Source organism: Berghia stephanieae, chromosome 8, assembly GCF_034508935.2.
Source record: "Berghia stephanieae isolate SIO BIC M18660-M18661 chromosome 8, UCSD_Bste_1.3, whole genome shotgun sequence".
Taxonomy (NCBI): Eukaryota; Metazoa; Mollusca; class Gastropoda; order Nudibranchia; family Aeolidiidae; genus Berghia; species Berghia stephanieae.
In genome coordinates this window covers 33063133-33078036 of record NC_088367.1, presented here as the reverse complement: position 1 = coordinate 33078036, position 14904 = coordinate 33063133, and the positions used below count along the sequence as shown (strand labels likewise).

General features: G+C 34.9%; 1 protein-coding gene across 1 annotated transcript in view; it reads left to right on the top strand.

Moving 5' to 3' along the window:
• Nucleotides 1–14904, top strand: part of LOC144978533 (uncharacterized) — a 52073-nt gene that overhangs the window by 7205 nt on the left and 29964 nt on the right. Inside the window, exons 5-16 of the mRNA XM_078924724.1 lie at nt 2111–2187; nt 4872–4954; nt 6163–6385; nt 7917–7996; nt 8528–8674; nt 8927–9029; nt 10229–10377; nt 11580–11690; nt 13229–13295; nt 13769–13869; nt 14296–14454; nt 14690–14812. Of these exons, the coding sequence (XP_078780850.1) occupies nt 2111–2187; nt 4872–4954; nt 6163–6385; nt 7917–7996; nt 8528–8674; nt 8927–9029; nt 10229–10377; nt 11580–11690; nt 13229–13295; nt 13769–13869; nt 14296–14454; nt 14690–14812 (1423 nt within the window). The remainder of the gene's footprint in view (nt 1–2110; nt 2188–4871; nt 4955–6162; nt 6386–7916; nt 7997–8527; nt 8675–8926; nt 9030–10228; nt 10378–11579; nt 11691–13228; nt 13296–13768; nt 13870–14295; nt 14455–14689; nt 14813–14904) is intronic.

Below are 14904 nucleotides of genomic sequence, written 5' to 3'. Positions count from 1 at the left end.
TTAGATGAGCCTTAACAGTTACTTATTACTCTTTAGTTTAGACTGAACTCTCGTCTATCTTGAAGTTTTTTTAAACCTGGGATTTTCAATTGTCAATTATTTTTTCTTTTCAATCTAGTACATTTAAAAATAGATATTTAATAGTAAATTTGTGTTTTACAAATTGTTAGGAATATTATCTCAGACACACACACACACACACGCACACACACACACACTCACTCAGACACACACACACACACTCTCCGACACACACACACACACACACACACACACATATAATATATATATATATATATATATATATATATATAGACTTTGCTGAATACCATGAAAGTAATATGTTTTCTATAAAAGAAGTGTAGTGTATGATGGAGTAAGTTTGCATAGAAGAACAAGATTATATTTAATCGACATGTCAACCAAAAAAGTGCATGCACAAAATTATGTAACATTTTAGAAAAAAAACCCAACTTATTCCAGTCTTTGTTTCATTTTATCCTGATCCGTCATTTGTTTTTCAACAAGACAGGGCAACCTCCCACACTTGTAACACCACACACCTTGCTTAAACGAAAATAATTCATTCTCTATTGTCTTCTGGCACTTTTCTACTCACTTCATCTCTTGTTGTTACCAACATAAGTGCCTGCTCCACTCACTTTTCTGAATTAAAAATTCACCCCATATACCAGAGCATACTCAATGTCTCAAATGTTTCTATGTTATATGTTTGTGTTGAGAATATTGGCTATTAAGCTTAATTGCTGGCCAGCTAACTTCGCGGTAGTTGTGTGTTGGACCCGTGGTCTCCAGTAGTTGGTGAGTGAGGGCTCTAGTAATGAATGACCTGAGTTTGGTACAAATTTTTTGGTTCGTGGATACGGTAGAGTCACGCTCTCACCGGCCAGGCGGAGTTGTTGTACCAATAAGGTCACGGGTTCAAACCCCATCACCGCCGCGAACATTTTTAAATTCTCTATTGTCTTCTGGCACTTTTCTACTCACTTCATCTCTTGTTGTTAAAAGAGAATAACACATTTCAATAAATGGATTAGATCATCGTAAAATTTCAGAGTTACATCATTTATAGTCTTTCAGTGACAGGCTTCTAAACTTTTCCAGTTTTTATACTTTCACCTGATATATATATATATATATATATATATATATATATATATATATATATATATATATATATATATATATATATATATATATATATATATATATATATATATATATATATATATATATATATATATATATTGAATCGTGTTGGGATACAAATATGGTACGATTAGTGCTCGACATGTAGCAATGGAGCGAATTATTGTTTTAATATTTACCACAATGTTGGAGTCAGTCTACATCAATGTTTCAGGCCTTTTCAGCCATCATCAGGACTGTGTGCTACATGAGTTTGGTTTGTTGTGTGTTGTTGCTTGTTGAAGTGGTTCCTTAGGTTTGTAGTTGATTTATAAGTGCTTCCGGCGATGTGGATATACTATAATCAAAGACCTCCATGAAGCCACACTCAACACGAAAAATGAGATGTACAATAGTTGTCCACATCGCCAGAAGCACTTATTAATCATCTACAAACCTACGGAACCACTTCAACAAGCAACAACACACAACAAACTAAACTCATGTAACACACAGTCCTGACGATGGCTGAAAAGGCCTGAAATATCGATGTAGACTGACTCCAACATTGTGGTAAGTATAAAAATAATATATATATATAAAAGACTGTTCACGCTGTAGTTTTGAAATAAAGTCAACAATTCATCAAGTGTAAAGCAACCTTTGTCAAGCAATTGTAAATTATTGCAACCAAGTGGATTTCATCAGAGCTTTGTAAATCAATTGTCAACAGTCAACATATCTCCATGTGGAAGTAATATAAAAAGTTAGGTTTCCATTCTTTCCTCCATGCTTTTATTGCTTATTTAACACCATTTTGTAAAAGTTGGTCCAACATATATTGAAGGAAAAAGTATAAAACATGTCACAGTACAATGTACCGTACATGTTTCCTTTATTATAGCCATTATGGTGCATGTTTCCTTTATCATAGCCGTCAATCTTTCACAATCATTTCTAGAATCTTGAAAGAAAATCCCAAACCAACAATGCAAGTCATAGAGGATTCTTTTGATGCCACCATTTGTCGATACACAGGTCAGTTTTGAATTATTTTTAAAAATAAATATATGAAAAAATTAAACAGTATTCTGTAAACTTTTTATTCTTCCCAATTAATTTTTCTCCAAAGTGGAAAAAAAGGTGTCTTTCAGAGCCATCAGGTTCGTGAGACAAAGTTTATGTCAGTTTCTGTAGAGTGAAATGGACTATAGCAATTGCCTGTTACCCTTTGGACAGGACAGTAGTCTATAAAGTACTTTCTGCCAGATCTTACCCAATCTTTGCTGGATAGACAGGGGGTCGGAAAAAAAATATTGACTTCAGCTGGGATTGATCGTGGCCCCTCTGCGAGTGAAGTGAAGCGAATGCTCTCCCAACTGATTCTTGACCTCCGGCATTCGACATTTCAACTCATCCCCAATGCATTCTCTCAAGGTTGTGAAGCATAATTGGGAACTCGTTTGAAATTTCCAATGCAGGAGTTAAAGAATCTATTATTACTGAATTGATTATTAATGTTCTGGATGAAATTATATCGAAATACTGATTTAAAGTATTGAGAAAAGTATTTTTAGTAGTAAGTTAATTAGTCAATAAGCAATTCAAAATGCCAAATAATCCAATCTTGGTTTCTTACGGTAGAATTGTGGAAGGAGTAATAACTTTTCAAAATGAACATCATGGGATAAAGTTGTGGAATAGATAGATAGATAGATAAATGATAGATAGATAGATAGAGAGAGAGAGAGAGAGAGAGAGAGAGAGAGAGAGAGAGAGAGAGAGAGAGAGAGAGAGAGAGATAGATGATAGATAGAGAGAGAGAGAGAGAGAGAGAGAGAGAGAGAGAGAGAGAGAGAGAGAGAGAGAGAGAGAGAGAGAGAGAGAAACAAAACAGATTACAGATAAAGAGTACAATCATTACAAAACAAGTTTAGCGCTTTAAGCGTGTTTACTGTTCCTATGGATGCTGAATTATCAATATCATTCAACTTGTAGAAAAGTGATCACAGCAATTTTTTGATTAGATAAAAGTTGTTTATAGACGTACGTCAATTGGCAATATGTCAAGAGTAAGACAGTGTGTTATAGGACATTGCATTGTGCAGACATGTGATAGTGTGAATGATAACGCACTATCTTAACCTGGGAGATAAAGTAGTCCTTCAGGCCCGAAGAACCAGAGTTTATCCAGGTTTATATAGCATGAAATGGACAATAGCAATTGCTTGCTATCCTTTGGATAGGATGCTAGTTTATTACAAAGTACTTTCTACCAGATCAAACAGGCCTAGCTGGGTAGACAGGGGAATCATAAAAAAATCTTGACTGCACCCGGGATTGATCTCGGTCCCTTTGTGTTTGAAGTGAATGCTCTACCAACTGAGCTATTGGAACCCCTGGCAGATAACGTCCTCATTAAAATTGAAATTGTGACCCACCAACTTTAACTCTTTCAGTACCATTAGCCGCTCTGTATGGCCAGAACAGAATCTGTTCTACTGGCCAATGGCCATACAATGTGCCCGGTCTTGAAAGGCAAAAAACAATAATGCTATCCAATCCTACTTTCTCCAAAAGTACTATAAATTGAACCAATGGTATCATTTCTTTCATCAGAACATTCAATTGGCCGTAGGGGGGGGGGGGGGGGGGGAGGGGGGGGGGGCGGTATTTTAATTGAGATTTTTTGCGGAATTCAAATGTCACTTTGTCTTAGCTTGTCATTCTCATGCTGCCTCAATCAGGTGTCAGCCATTTTGTGACGGAAGTGCGAATATAACCTCAGCACTGAAAAAGTTAAACAGTATTATGTCAGAATAACATTGATAATGAAAATTAGATTTATTGATGCTGTGCGTCTAGTTAAAAAAAAACAGACCCACAACATCCATCAGCCAGATGTATAACATACCATCACATGAAACAGAGTGTAACCTTAAACATATATATTTTGATTAATACACTTTATCGAGAACAACTAATAAAATGTCTGGCTGAAAACAATAACTAAGAGCTGAGTGACATCAATTTCGATCATTCTGTAGTAAAGATATGAGACTTGAGTTAAATTTTTATTTGTTTTATTGAGAAAATTGAATATTATTTTTTAAAGAACAAAAATAGAAACCGTCATTTTTCTGATCAATATAGGAATAAAACTAATTTGAGCAACTGGTTCACCTAGGCATATTACTGGATTCAGATGATGAGTAGTGTATTATATTGTATTGTGAAAAGTTGTAGAAAGTCATGGAATCCAAATACACACACACACACACACACACAGACACACACACACACACACACACACACACAGAGAGAGAGAGAGAGAGAGAGAGAGAGAGAGAGAGAGAGAGAGAGAGAGAGAGAGAGAGAGAGAGAGAGAGAGAGAGAGAGAATGTGTCTATTACGTGACATAGATAAATGTTTGTATAGTTTATCTATGTTATATATTTTCAAGTAGATATTGAGCATGTTGCGTTAAAGTTTGTATGATAATGGCTAACTTAAAAACACAATGCGTTTTAAATCTCCATGAATTGACATGATGGATAAAATTAATTATGCCTTCATGTCCATGAATTGATATACAAATTTGAATATTTCTTCATATCCATAAATGGGCAAATGAAATTACTTGTTTTGTCTTCATCTTCATAAATTGATAAATAAAGTTGATGATGTTTTTATTACATTATCTCAACTTATCTTTATCTTAGGCTATCGACCAATTTTGGATGCCATGAAATCCTTTGCAGTGGATGCCCCAAAGAAACTGAGTGGAGGTCTCATTGATATTGAAGTAAATTGGAGTTTTTTGGGGTTAAAAAAAAAAAAATATGATTTGTGAAATTAAGGTTTAAGTTAAAACAGATATTATATAAAGCATAAGTTTTAGGAACACAGATGGGTATTGATGTTCCTGTTTATCGACTTGACTTTCTTAATCCTTCGTCAAGTCACAAAGCAACTTCCAAGAACTTCTACTTCTGTCTGTCAACTGCACGGACATCGATGGTATTCCAGGTTAAGCCAGCTTCTTACAGCTCTTTATCCACCGATTGTCTCCCAGTTCCTTTAATAATAAACAACAATGAATATAACAGCTTCAAAAATAGAACAGAATACCAAACTCGGAACGTTTTGGGCTCAAAACCCTTCTGCAGCCAACAACAAAAATCTTAGTTTTTTCTACAGAGAAGACCTACAAAATATCTCTGTCGTCAATCTGGAACTTAGTAATGTATTTATGTCTTTTTTTGTTGTTGTTAGCTGAAGAAGGGTTTTGAGATTGAAACATTCCGTGTTTGGTATTTTGTTATTTTTTGAAGTTGTTATATTCATTGTTGTTTATTACATTGTTGTTTACAGTCCACAGCTTCTAGCAGCTTAGTATCACTTTGACCTGTTTCGCCTCCTCATCTTTTGCCATCAGCCGTCCAGTGGATTGCAGTTTTTGGCAAAGCAATTGCCTCATTTCTGGCCACATGTTCCAGACATCTTCATCTGTGTCTTTTTATAGTTGTAGCTATGTTCTCTGTATCTGTCTTTTCTTTCAGGGTTTCATTCTCTTAGTCCTCATCCCACAGTGGGTATGGACCACTGATGAAACTTTTCCATATATCATTTTGAATTTTCTTTCTATATTTATATGTTGTTTTTTTTTGTTTTTTTTTTTTTAACTTATTGTTTTATTTATTTTATTTTATTTATGTATTAATTTTTTAAATTATTTTTTTTTTAATGGGAATGTTGAACCAATTTACCGTTAAACGAAAACTTTCTTTTCCATTTAAAATATTTTTTTTGATATTTCAAATCTTAGAAGAAAATAAAAATGAAAAAAAATGTACTAGAGAATTCAATTTAATTCACATAGACAAATGATTTGAAACAAGAGGATGGTCTTGCTAAGCTTTTATTCCCTTTTTACTTTAAAAATTTCTTTTTCGCGCTTCAAGCAGCAACTCAAACTTCAAGACATCATTAAAGCAGCATTATGTTTTACAGGAACTCGATGGCAAACTCTGTAAGAAAGACGGCAAGCCTTGTACCGGAAAGTGTGAATCCAGTGAATCTTCAGCGTGCCACAGTTTAGCTTCCAATAGACCAGTCCATATCGTCAATGGTCAGGCACAGTGGCTCAAGCCTACATCTATAGACGATTTAGCCAAGCTGATGAAGCAATACAAGGATCAAAAGTATCGTCTCGTCTTCGGCAACTCTGGCTCGGGTAATTCTATTTTTTCAAAAATTCTCAATGGATCATTTTTACTATATGTTAGTTTCACGAAAAAAAAAAATAAAAAATAGAAAGAATGAATGAAGTAATAGAAAAGAAAGAAGACGAAGAAAGAAATATTTAAAATGGTTATTTCCTAGTTTTCCTTCTTATTCTATTTATTAGAAGAAAATGAATAATAAAACATAACCAAAACAAGCCAAAAAACAAACGAAAAAAACGCCAAAAAAAACAAGAAAGACATAACATAATATCTTCCCAATTGAATAGACAGTTTGTCTTTTGCATGGATAATCTCAACTCGACAGCGGGCCTTTGGAGAATTTAATTTTTTTCTTTTTTTTTTTCTTTTGTGAAATGAACTTCATCCCAGGTGCAGTCGAGATTTTTTTTCTGACCCCTTATCCACCCAGCAGTGATTGGGTAGCTGGGTCTTTTAGATCTGGCAGAAAGTACTTTGCGATAGACTAGCGTCCTATCCCAAGGGTAGCGAGTAATTGCTATTGTCCGTTTCACGCAATAGAAACTGGGATAATCTCCGGGTCTATGGGCCTTGTGGCTCTAAAGGACTACTATTTTTTTTTTTTTAACTTCATAGCAACCTTTTATAATTGTTTTTATTGTGAGAAATATTTTTTGATTAGGGGCTTGTAGATTTTGATTGATGTCCCTATTAAGTAAAGCATTAATAATAACCAGATTGGGGGTCCCGATAGCTCAGTTGGTAGAACAGTCGATTCATAGCAAAGGGACTGAGATTGATCCCAGGTGCAGTCGATATTTTTTTCTAATACCTCTGTCTACCCAGCAGTGAATGGGTATCTGGTTCTGTTAGATCTGGTGGAAAGTACTTTGATTTAGATTAGCATCCTAACCAAAGGGTAGCAAGCAATCGCTATTGTTTGTTTTATGCTAAAGAAACCGGGATAAACTCTGGCTCCATGGGCCTGGTGGCTTTTAAGGACTACTTGTATTTTTTTGTGAGAAATATTTTATAATTAGGGGCTTGTAGATTTTGCTTGATGTCCTGATAAAGTAAAGCGTTAAAAATAACCTGGCATACTTGTCCTGGATACATGAATGACATGCTTAAATTATACATCCAATCCAGAAGTCTGAGATCAAAGTCTGATAATCTGGACATACTCGTGAAGCCAAAAATGACTCACAAAATTGGCAATCGAGCATGCATTTGAATACTCGGCACCCCATTATATGGAACTCCCTTCCAAGATATATCAGAGACAGTAATGATGCAAATTCCTTTTAAAATCATCTTAAAACATTCTTTTTAGTATATAGCATTATATTGCTTTATTTCATATAGCATGTTTGAGTGAAAGTAGCCATTTTAATGTTAAGCGCTTTGAGCGTGTTGATATATAAGGTAAGGCGCTATATACAAACCATATATTATTATAATATCAGATTGAGATGGTGGGCCACATAATTGAAAAGTCCAGTCTGCTCATCAAAAGTTCATCTTCTTTTTTTTTCTTTCTTGTATTAAATTCCCTACCAGGTGTCTTCAAAGAATTGGCAATGATAAATTATGACGTCATCATAGATTTGCGAGGCATTGAAGCACTTTATGGAATTGATGTAAGTTTTTTTTTTTCACCACACCAGTAAAGCATTCTATATACTTTAGTTGACAGTCAAATTCCAAACGTGGATGGAAATAAATATGACTGATATTTTTTAATCTACGTTTATTGCACATTAAATGATGCACAGATCAAAGGGATGAGTCCTGTGTTAAAGGAAAAATATTTATATATTTTAAAAATAATAATGTGAAAGATATGATATAAGGCAATAGCAATGTGAACTTATTTGCAGGTCTGATAACCCAAATTGTTATGGGCTCATTGTTGTAATGGAAATACTCTCAAACCAGTGCTAAATATTGTCCATGACAACAATGTTAAATCAAGCCGGTTATTAGACCTGCAAATATGTGCTTGAAGGGCACTGGTTAAAATGAAAAAAATAAAAATGAAACGTGGAAGAGTTTACAATTCAAGCCAAAGCAGGTTTTAAAAAGAAAAAGAAGGGAAACTAATCTCCTCCTTATTCATTTTTTAATGATAAAAACGATCTTGTATATATTTTTCTCTCTACATTCTCTAGTTTGACCCAACTATAGTATTGGGTTGCAACCTGAGCATCAATCAGTTGATTTTCTTGTTCGACCGGAGCAGGACAGAACCAGCCACCCCGTATGCTGGGGCATTAGCCGATCACTTGAAACGTGTTGCCATGAATGGCATTAGAAATGTAAGTGTTGAATCTACCTAGATATATAAACACATTTTTATTTGTGCAAATGCGTCATTCACACTCCCAACTCCAACCACCACCGAGTACAGACGATACAATTTATACTCCATTTCATTTTATTTGTTTTCAACGTTTATTTGTTTATTAATGTGCTGACGAAGGGTTTGTACCCGAAATGTCAATTATCTGTATGTTCCCATCCAAAGCCTCTCAATTATCACTCTCATAATATTTCCCAATTATTCACAGCTTGGATGCTGGGCTGGTAATCTAATGCTGAAACACCATCACAAAGACTTTCCATCAGACATCTTTACGTGCCTTGAGACTATAGGAACTAAACTGCTCATAAGTAAGTTGTTGTTTTTGTTGAAAGTTCATCTCGTTGATTAATTGATTGATTGATTGATTGATTGAATTTTAAAGACAGTGATGATAATATTTAATGCCAAACCACCATATATGTGATAAATTGAAAACCATTTTCTGAAACACTTTCCCATCAGACATCTTTATGTTTTTTTTGAAACTATAGGAACCAAAGTGTTTTTTTGAAAGTTCATCTCCATTTATAATTAATGTATATTATACTATTATGGGTTAGGCGAGAAATAGAATCCTGTAACTTTTTTTTTTTTTTTTTTTCAAAAGAGAATGCTCATATAACTTATTAATTATGCCCTTCCGCCACATCATAAGATATCGTCGCCTGGGCAGTCCACTAAGGAATATAGATAATTCATCAAACAAGATGTCTTATGTCACCCATGTTGTCCAAGTGAGAAAATTGGGGATAATAATCTTGCCCAAGGAAAAAGAATGAAAGTGCCTGAAGTGGGGCTCGAACCCAGGACCTTCCTTGTCACAGTGCAATGCTTTAACCACTCGGCCACTTCGCCCCCAATAACTTATAATAGACCATATTGGTAACAAAGCCGTGGTGGCAGTTCCCGCACTTTGTTTATCGTCAGTCAACTGATGTAAACTTGAAGGATGAATTAGAATCTAGAGTAGATATAAAGTTTTATAATTAATTACAGTTAGAAAAAAGCATGTTAAATCGATCAATGTTCATGACAAAATAGGATTGCATTCGAGAATGTTTTGAGTCTTCAGAACTGATTTGTAAATGGTATTTTTCTAAAACTATGGTTTTTGGAGAAAAAAAAGTCATACTAGTGTTACTATTGAACAGACGTGCAATATCAACAGGAATTGTGTTGATGAAATGAGCATATGGGGGGGGGGGGGGGGGGGGGGGGGGGGGGGGGGGGTAAATAGGAAAGGAAAATAAGCAACTAAGGAAGCAAAAAAGTAAATAATTGCTTAAAAAGTGGGTATTGAATCCATATCATTAATATACATTCTATAATTAATCTATTTTTATAATTCCAGTTTCTTTGATTCATTTATTTATATTTGATTTATTCATTTATCTATTTCTTTTCTTTTTCTTTTCTATTGTCTTAAGTATTGCTTATATTCAAATGTGTCATTGATTTGGCTGAAACATTAGAATTTACCTCTATTTACCTACTGTTTGTTCTATAGTGGATGAGAATGGCAACCGTGACAATTACACTTTACCTGACTTTCTACAACTGGACATGAAAGGAAAAGTTATTCTGGCTATGCGTGTGCCAACCTTCACTGACACCAATTTCCAAATGAGGACGTACAGAACGGCCCTCAGGCTACAGGTATAGCTGTTCTAAATGAGCATGGTAGTATGGAATGAAAGTAGTCCAAAAAGTAGTCCTTCAGAGCTATAGGGCCCATGGAGCTGAAGTTTATTCTGGTTTCTATAGTGGACAATAGCAATTGCTTGCTACCCTTTTCATTGGATGATAGCCTGTCACAAAGTACTTTTCACTATTGAGATATACTTTATAGGTTAATACATCATTTATTTTTACATCGGCATTGATATCAATGAACATATGACCAGCACTGTAGAGCTCCTTAACAGTAAAATTAAACTCACTGATAAATGCCAGTAATGTTACCTATATGGGAATTTGATGCATGTTTATTTTCAGTTCCAAATACAGAATTAAACTTTTAAGAAAATAAATTTTGCAGTCTTTTAGAGAGGATAAACTCCCCGTTTCTGTTTGTAGTGTCAAACGGACAGTAGCAACTGCATACAAGTCTATTGTAAATTACTTTCTGTCATTTCCAACAGCCCCAGCTACCCAATTACTGATCAGTGGACAAAAGCTTTTATAAAGTTTTCAGTGCACATGGGACTGATATAGGTCCCTTTTGATTGTGATTCATGTTCTCAATCATTTGAGCTGTCTTGACTCTTAGATTGAAATGACTGGGTGGGGTTCCCGACCTCCCACAGGTTACTTGCTGTGTCTTCTATCCCCCTGTATCTGTTTTCCAACTACTTTCTGTCTTTGTCTTGGAATGAGATTACTTAGTTTTATCCGGACTCTGGCCGGAGTCCTTGGCTGAGAGGGAAACAGTGTAATGTATAGTTATAGTTTTGGGAGATGATATTCTTTTCCTTGTTAATCATCTCTCTGTTATGTTCTGTTATTTTTTTAACTTATGATTTGTAAACACTTGAGTGTATTCCTCTTAGTAGGATCTTGTGATTGTGTCTGGGTGAGATGTATAGGTGATCTTAAAGTAAATACACGGATAGTGTGCTCTTGGAATCTACATCTGTTCCCTCTTTGAACCATTTCCCCTACTTACTTTTTCTTCAAGTCCTTTTAATTGCACATCTATAATGTTTTTACTATTCAATTTTCTTCCTTTTTACTGGTGCTGATATGACCCAAATTTGTTGCAAGCGCCGTAAAACCCTTAAAAACAAGAACAAAACAGAATCAAATACAATATACAAGGCAATTTCTTCTATAATTTACTTTCCATTTTCCATACATAGGCATGCCATTCCTATGCTGTTGGCGGCATCAGAATGGAGATTGACGAATCCCAGAACTGCCTGGTCAAGAGTAAACCCAGCATCGTCATGCTTGGAATGAGTGCTGATTTTGTAAGTCAAGAGGTTTTCCTATTCTACACAATATCAAAGTACAAATTAGTGAGCAGACTCTGGTGTAAGATAAAAATCTCATAATACCATTCAAGATCTCTTCTATACATGACATTACCACCATAAACCCATCTCTATATTAGTCATCTTCATGGAGATTTTTATTTTTTTTCAAACCCAAAATACACTCAGAATGGAAGGGTTCTGGTGATTTTTCTTGGACTGAAATTTTGTACGCATTTGACCTTGTAGTTAAATTGGTCATAAGAGGAAAATCTGCTTTAATCTGTAAAGTCATGAGATATTAAGATCCAAAGTTTAAATCGTATTTTGTTTTATAAAGTGAGAAATGGATAGTAATAATTGCTTGTTCCCCTTTGAGGCAGGACACTGGTCTATTGCAATAGTACTTTCTGCTTCATTTGGTCCAAGGGGGTCAGAAAAAAATGCTGACTACACCCTGTTTCAATCTCGCGGGCCTTGTGCTTGTAAAGCGAGTGCTCTACCAATTGAGCTATCCAGAACCCTCCATTTGCTCATACTTTCTCTTTGATAATATGAATGATGCACATATATCACTGTGTCATATCTGTTTTATTTATATTATATCTCTATTATGATGAAAAGATTATATAGGCGTTCGTAACTCTGACAGATCCACACAACTCTCATTGAAGGTTATTTAGTCAATAATCTAAGATACATTTTTAATCCATTCATGCAATTACCACAGAGGGCTTTTTAGTTATCGATTTAGGAGATTAATTCAATCTCACAGATTATTTCAGCTCTCGCTGAAGGCTATTTAGTCTATGATTTAGAATGCAATATCAGTCCCACAGATCATGAAAATCAGGGAGCTGAAGGCTATTTATTCAATGATTTTGAATGCATTATCAGTCCATCAAACAGAAGGTTATTTAGTCAATGATCTGGGAATCATTTTCAATTTCACAGATACTCACAACTCTCAAAGTCAATGATCTAGGAATCATTTTCAATCTCACAGATACACACAACTCTCAAAGTCAATGATCTAGGAATCATTTTCAATCTCACAGATCCACTCAATTCTCAAAGTCAATGATCCAGGAATCATTTTCAATTTCACAGATACTCACAACTCTCAAAGTCAATGATCTAGGAATCATTTTCAATCTCACAGATCCACTCAATTCTCAAAGTCAATGATCCAGGAATCATTTTCAATTTCACAGATACACACAACTCTCAAAGTCAATGATCTAGGAATCATTTTCAATCTCACAGATACACACAACTCTCAAAGTCAATGATCTAGGAATCATTTTCAATCTCACAGATCCACTCAATTCTCAAAGTCAATGATCCAGGAATCATTTTCATTCCCACAGATCCATACAACTTTCACTATTTAATCATTGTTTGGTATACATTTTTAATCTCAGAGATCCACGCAACTCATATTGAAGTTTCAATGAGTTAAGATACATTTTCAATCCCTGAGATCAGTGAATGTTATTTAGTCATTTATTTAGTATACAATATTATTTCCACAGATCCACGCAACTCTCACAGAAGGCTTTTTAGTCAATAAAAAGCTGGAAGATCCTGCTGTTCTTAAACGTGAGTTTTTCTTTTTTTTCAATTTGAACATCAACAACAATTAATTTTCTCATTTATACAGTGCATTTTCAATTCATTTCCGTGGATTAATCAAGGCAATTATTCTTACCAAAGATTAATTTATCACATCAGCACTTCACACAAGTCGACTGTCAGACATCCTTGCACTTGCAATCCATCACTGCCTACTGACAAGTACTCATTTATGCTTTAGTCGAGTGGAGTAATGTCTACAATGCCTGCTCAAGAATCCCCCTCCCCCCCCCCCAAAAAAAAAACAAAAAAATGAGCAAATAAATATATAAAATAAAGCATTCACTAATGACGGTGCCACCTTATGTATAACCTGAGGTGTGTTGAATTGGCCATTGAACTAAATCTTTCGAAATGCATTATGAGTGTTCTCTTTACAATTACAAAGTAGTTTTTAAATTTATCCCATTCAGTCATATAAAGTAACTGTTGTCTTACAGAGGCATTGACGATTTTGGCTTCTGAGCTCAAGCCAACGTTTAAAGAGGGTCAATCCAGTGCTGCCTACAGAAAGAGTCTTGGTCTGGCCATGTTCTATAAGGTTTGTTGTCGTGCTCAACTGTTTTCTATTCATTCAATGCCTTGAGCTTGAACACAGAAAGAGGGTGATCGAGAATCCTGGGTTTGGGATGACAGCTGGTCATTGTGGTATGACCTTTATTGTCATACATTTTAAACTATGAAAGATGATGTTAAAATCTCTCATCTAGGTGCTATATGTGTCTGCATGACAATTTATATTATGTCAGTGTTCAACAAATCTATTTCTTCTTTAGCCAAAAATCCAGGTGATTATTATTATTATTATTATTATTATTATTATTATTATTATTATTATTATTATTATTATTATTATTGTTATTATTATTATTATCATTATTATAATTTTTTTTTTTAAACTTGTTTTTTTATTAATTTACGTTCAATCATTTAAATAACAAAGTTTTTTTTTTCTTTTAAAAATCAGTATTGCCTGGACATCTGCAAAAACATTGTGGACCCCCGATATGTGAGTGGAGGGTCAAAGATTGCTCGCCCCCTGATGACCGGAACTCAGGACTACGGCACTAATAAAGAAAAGTGGCCTTTGACAGAACCCATGCCAAAAACCATTGCTGGATATTTGGTAAAGATTTTATTTGATTTTAAAGTTCTAAATGTGATGGTGAACTTTTAGCAGATGAGAAGCTCCTGATAGCTCGGTAGAACATGTGCTATGCTGATGATGACGATGATGATGATGATAACGATGGTGATGATGATGACGATGATGATGATGATGATGATGATGGTGGTAATGATGATGATGATGATGATGATGCCTACGGTGATTATAGCTCATTAATCGTATTCTTTTCTAGACAAGTGGAGCCCCAGTATATCTAGTTGACTTGCCTCCCAAACCAGACCAGCTGAATGCTGCAGTAGTCTACAGTACAGTTGGAAATGCCAAGATTAAATCTGTTGATGCATCTGCGGCTTTGGTGAGTGGATATAAGCTGATAAACATAGAGCAAGTACGGTATTCCAAGGGGGCAGAAAAAAAAAAGGGGGGGGGGGGTCTTGATAGCTCAAG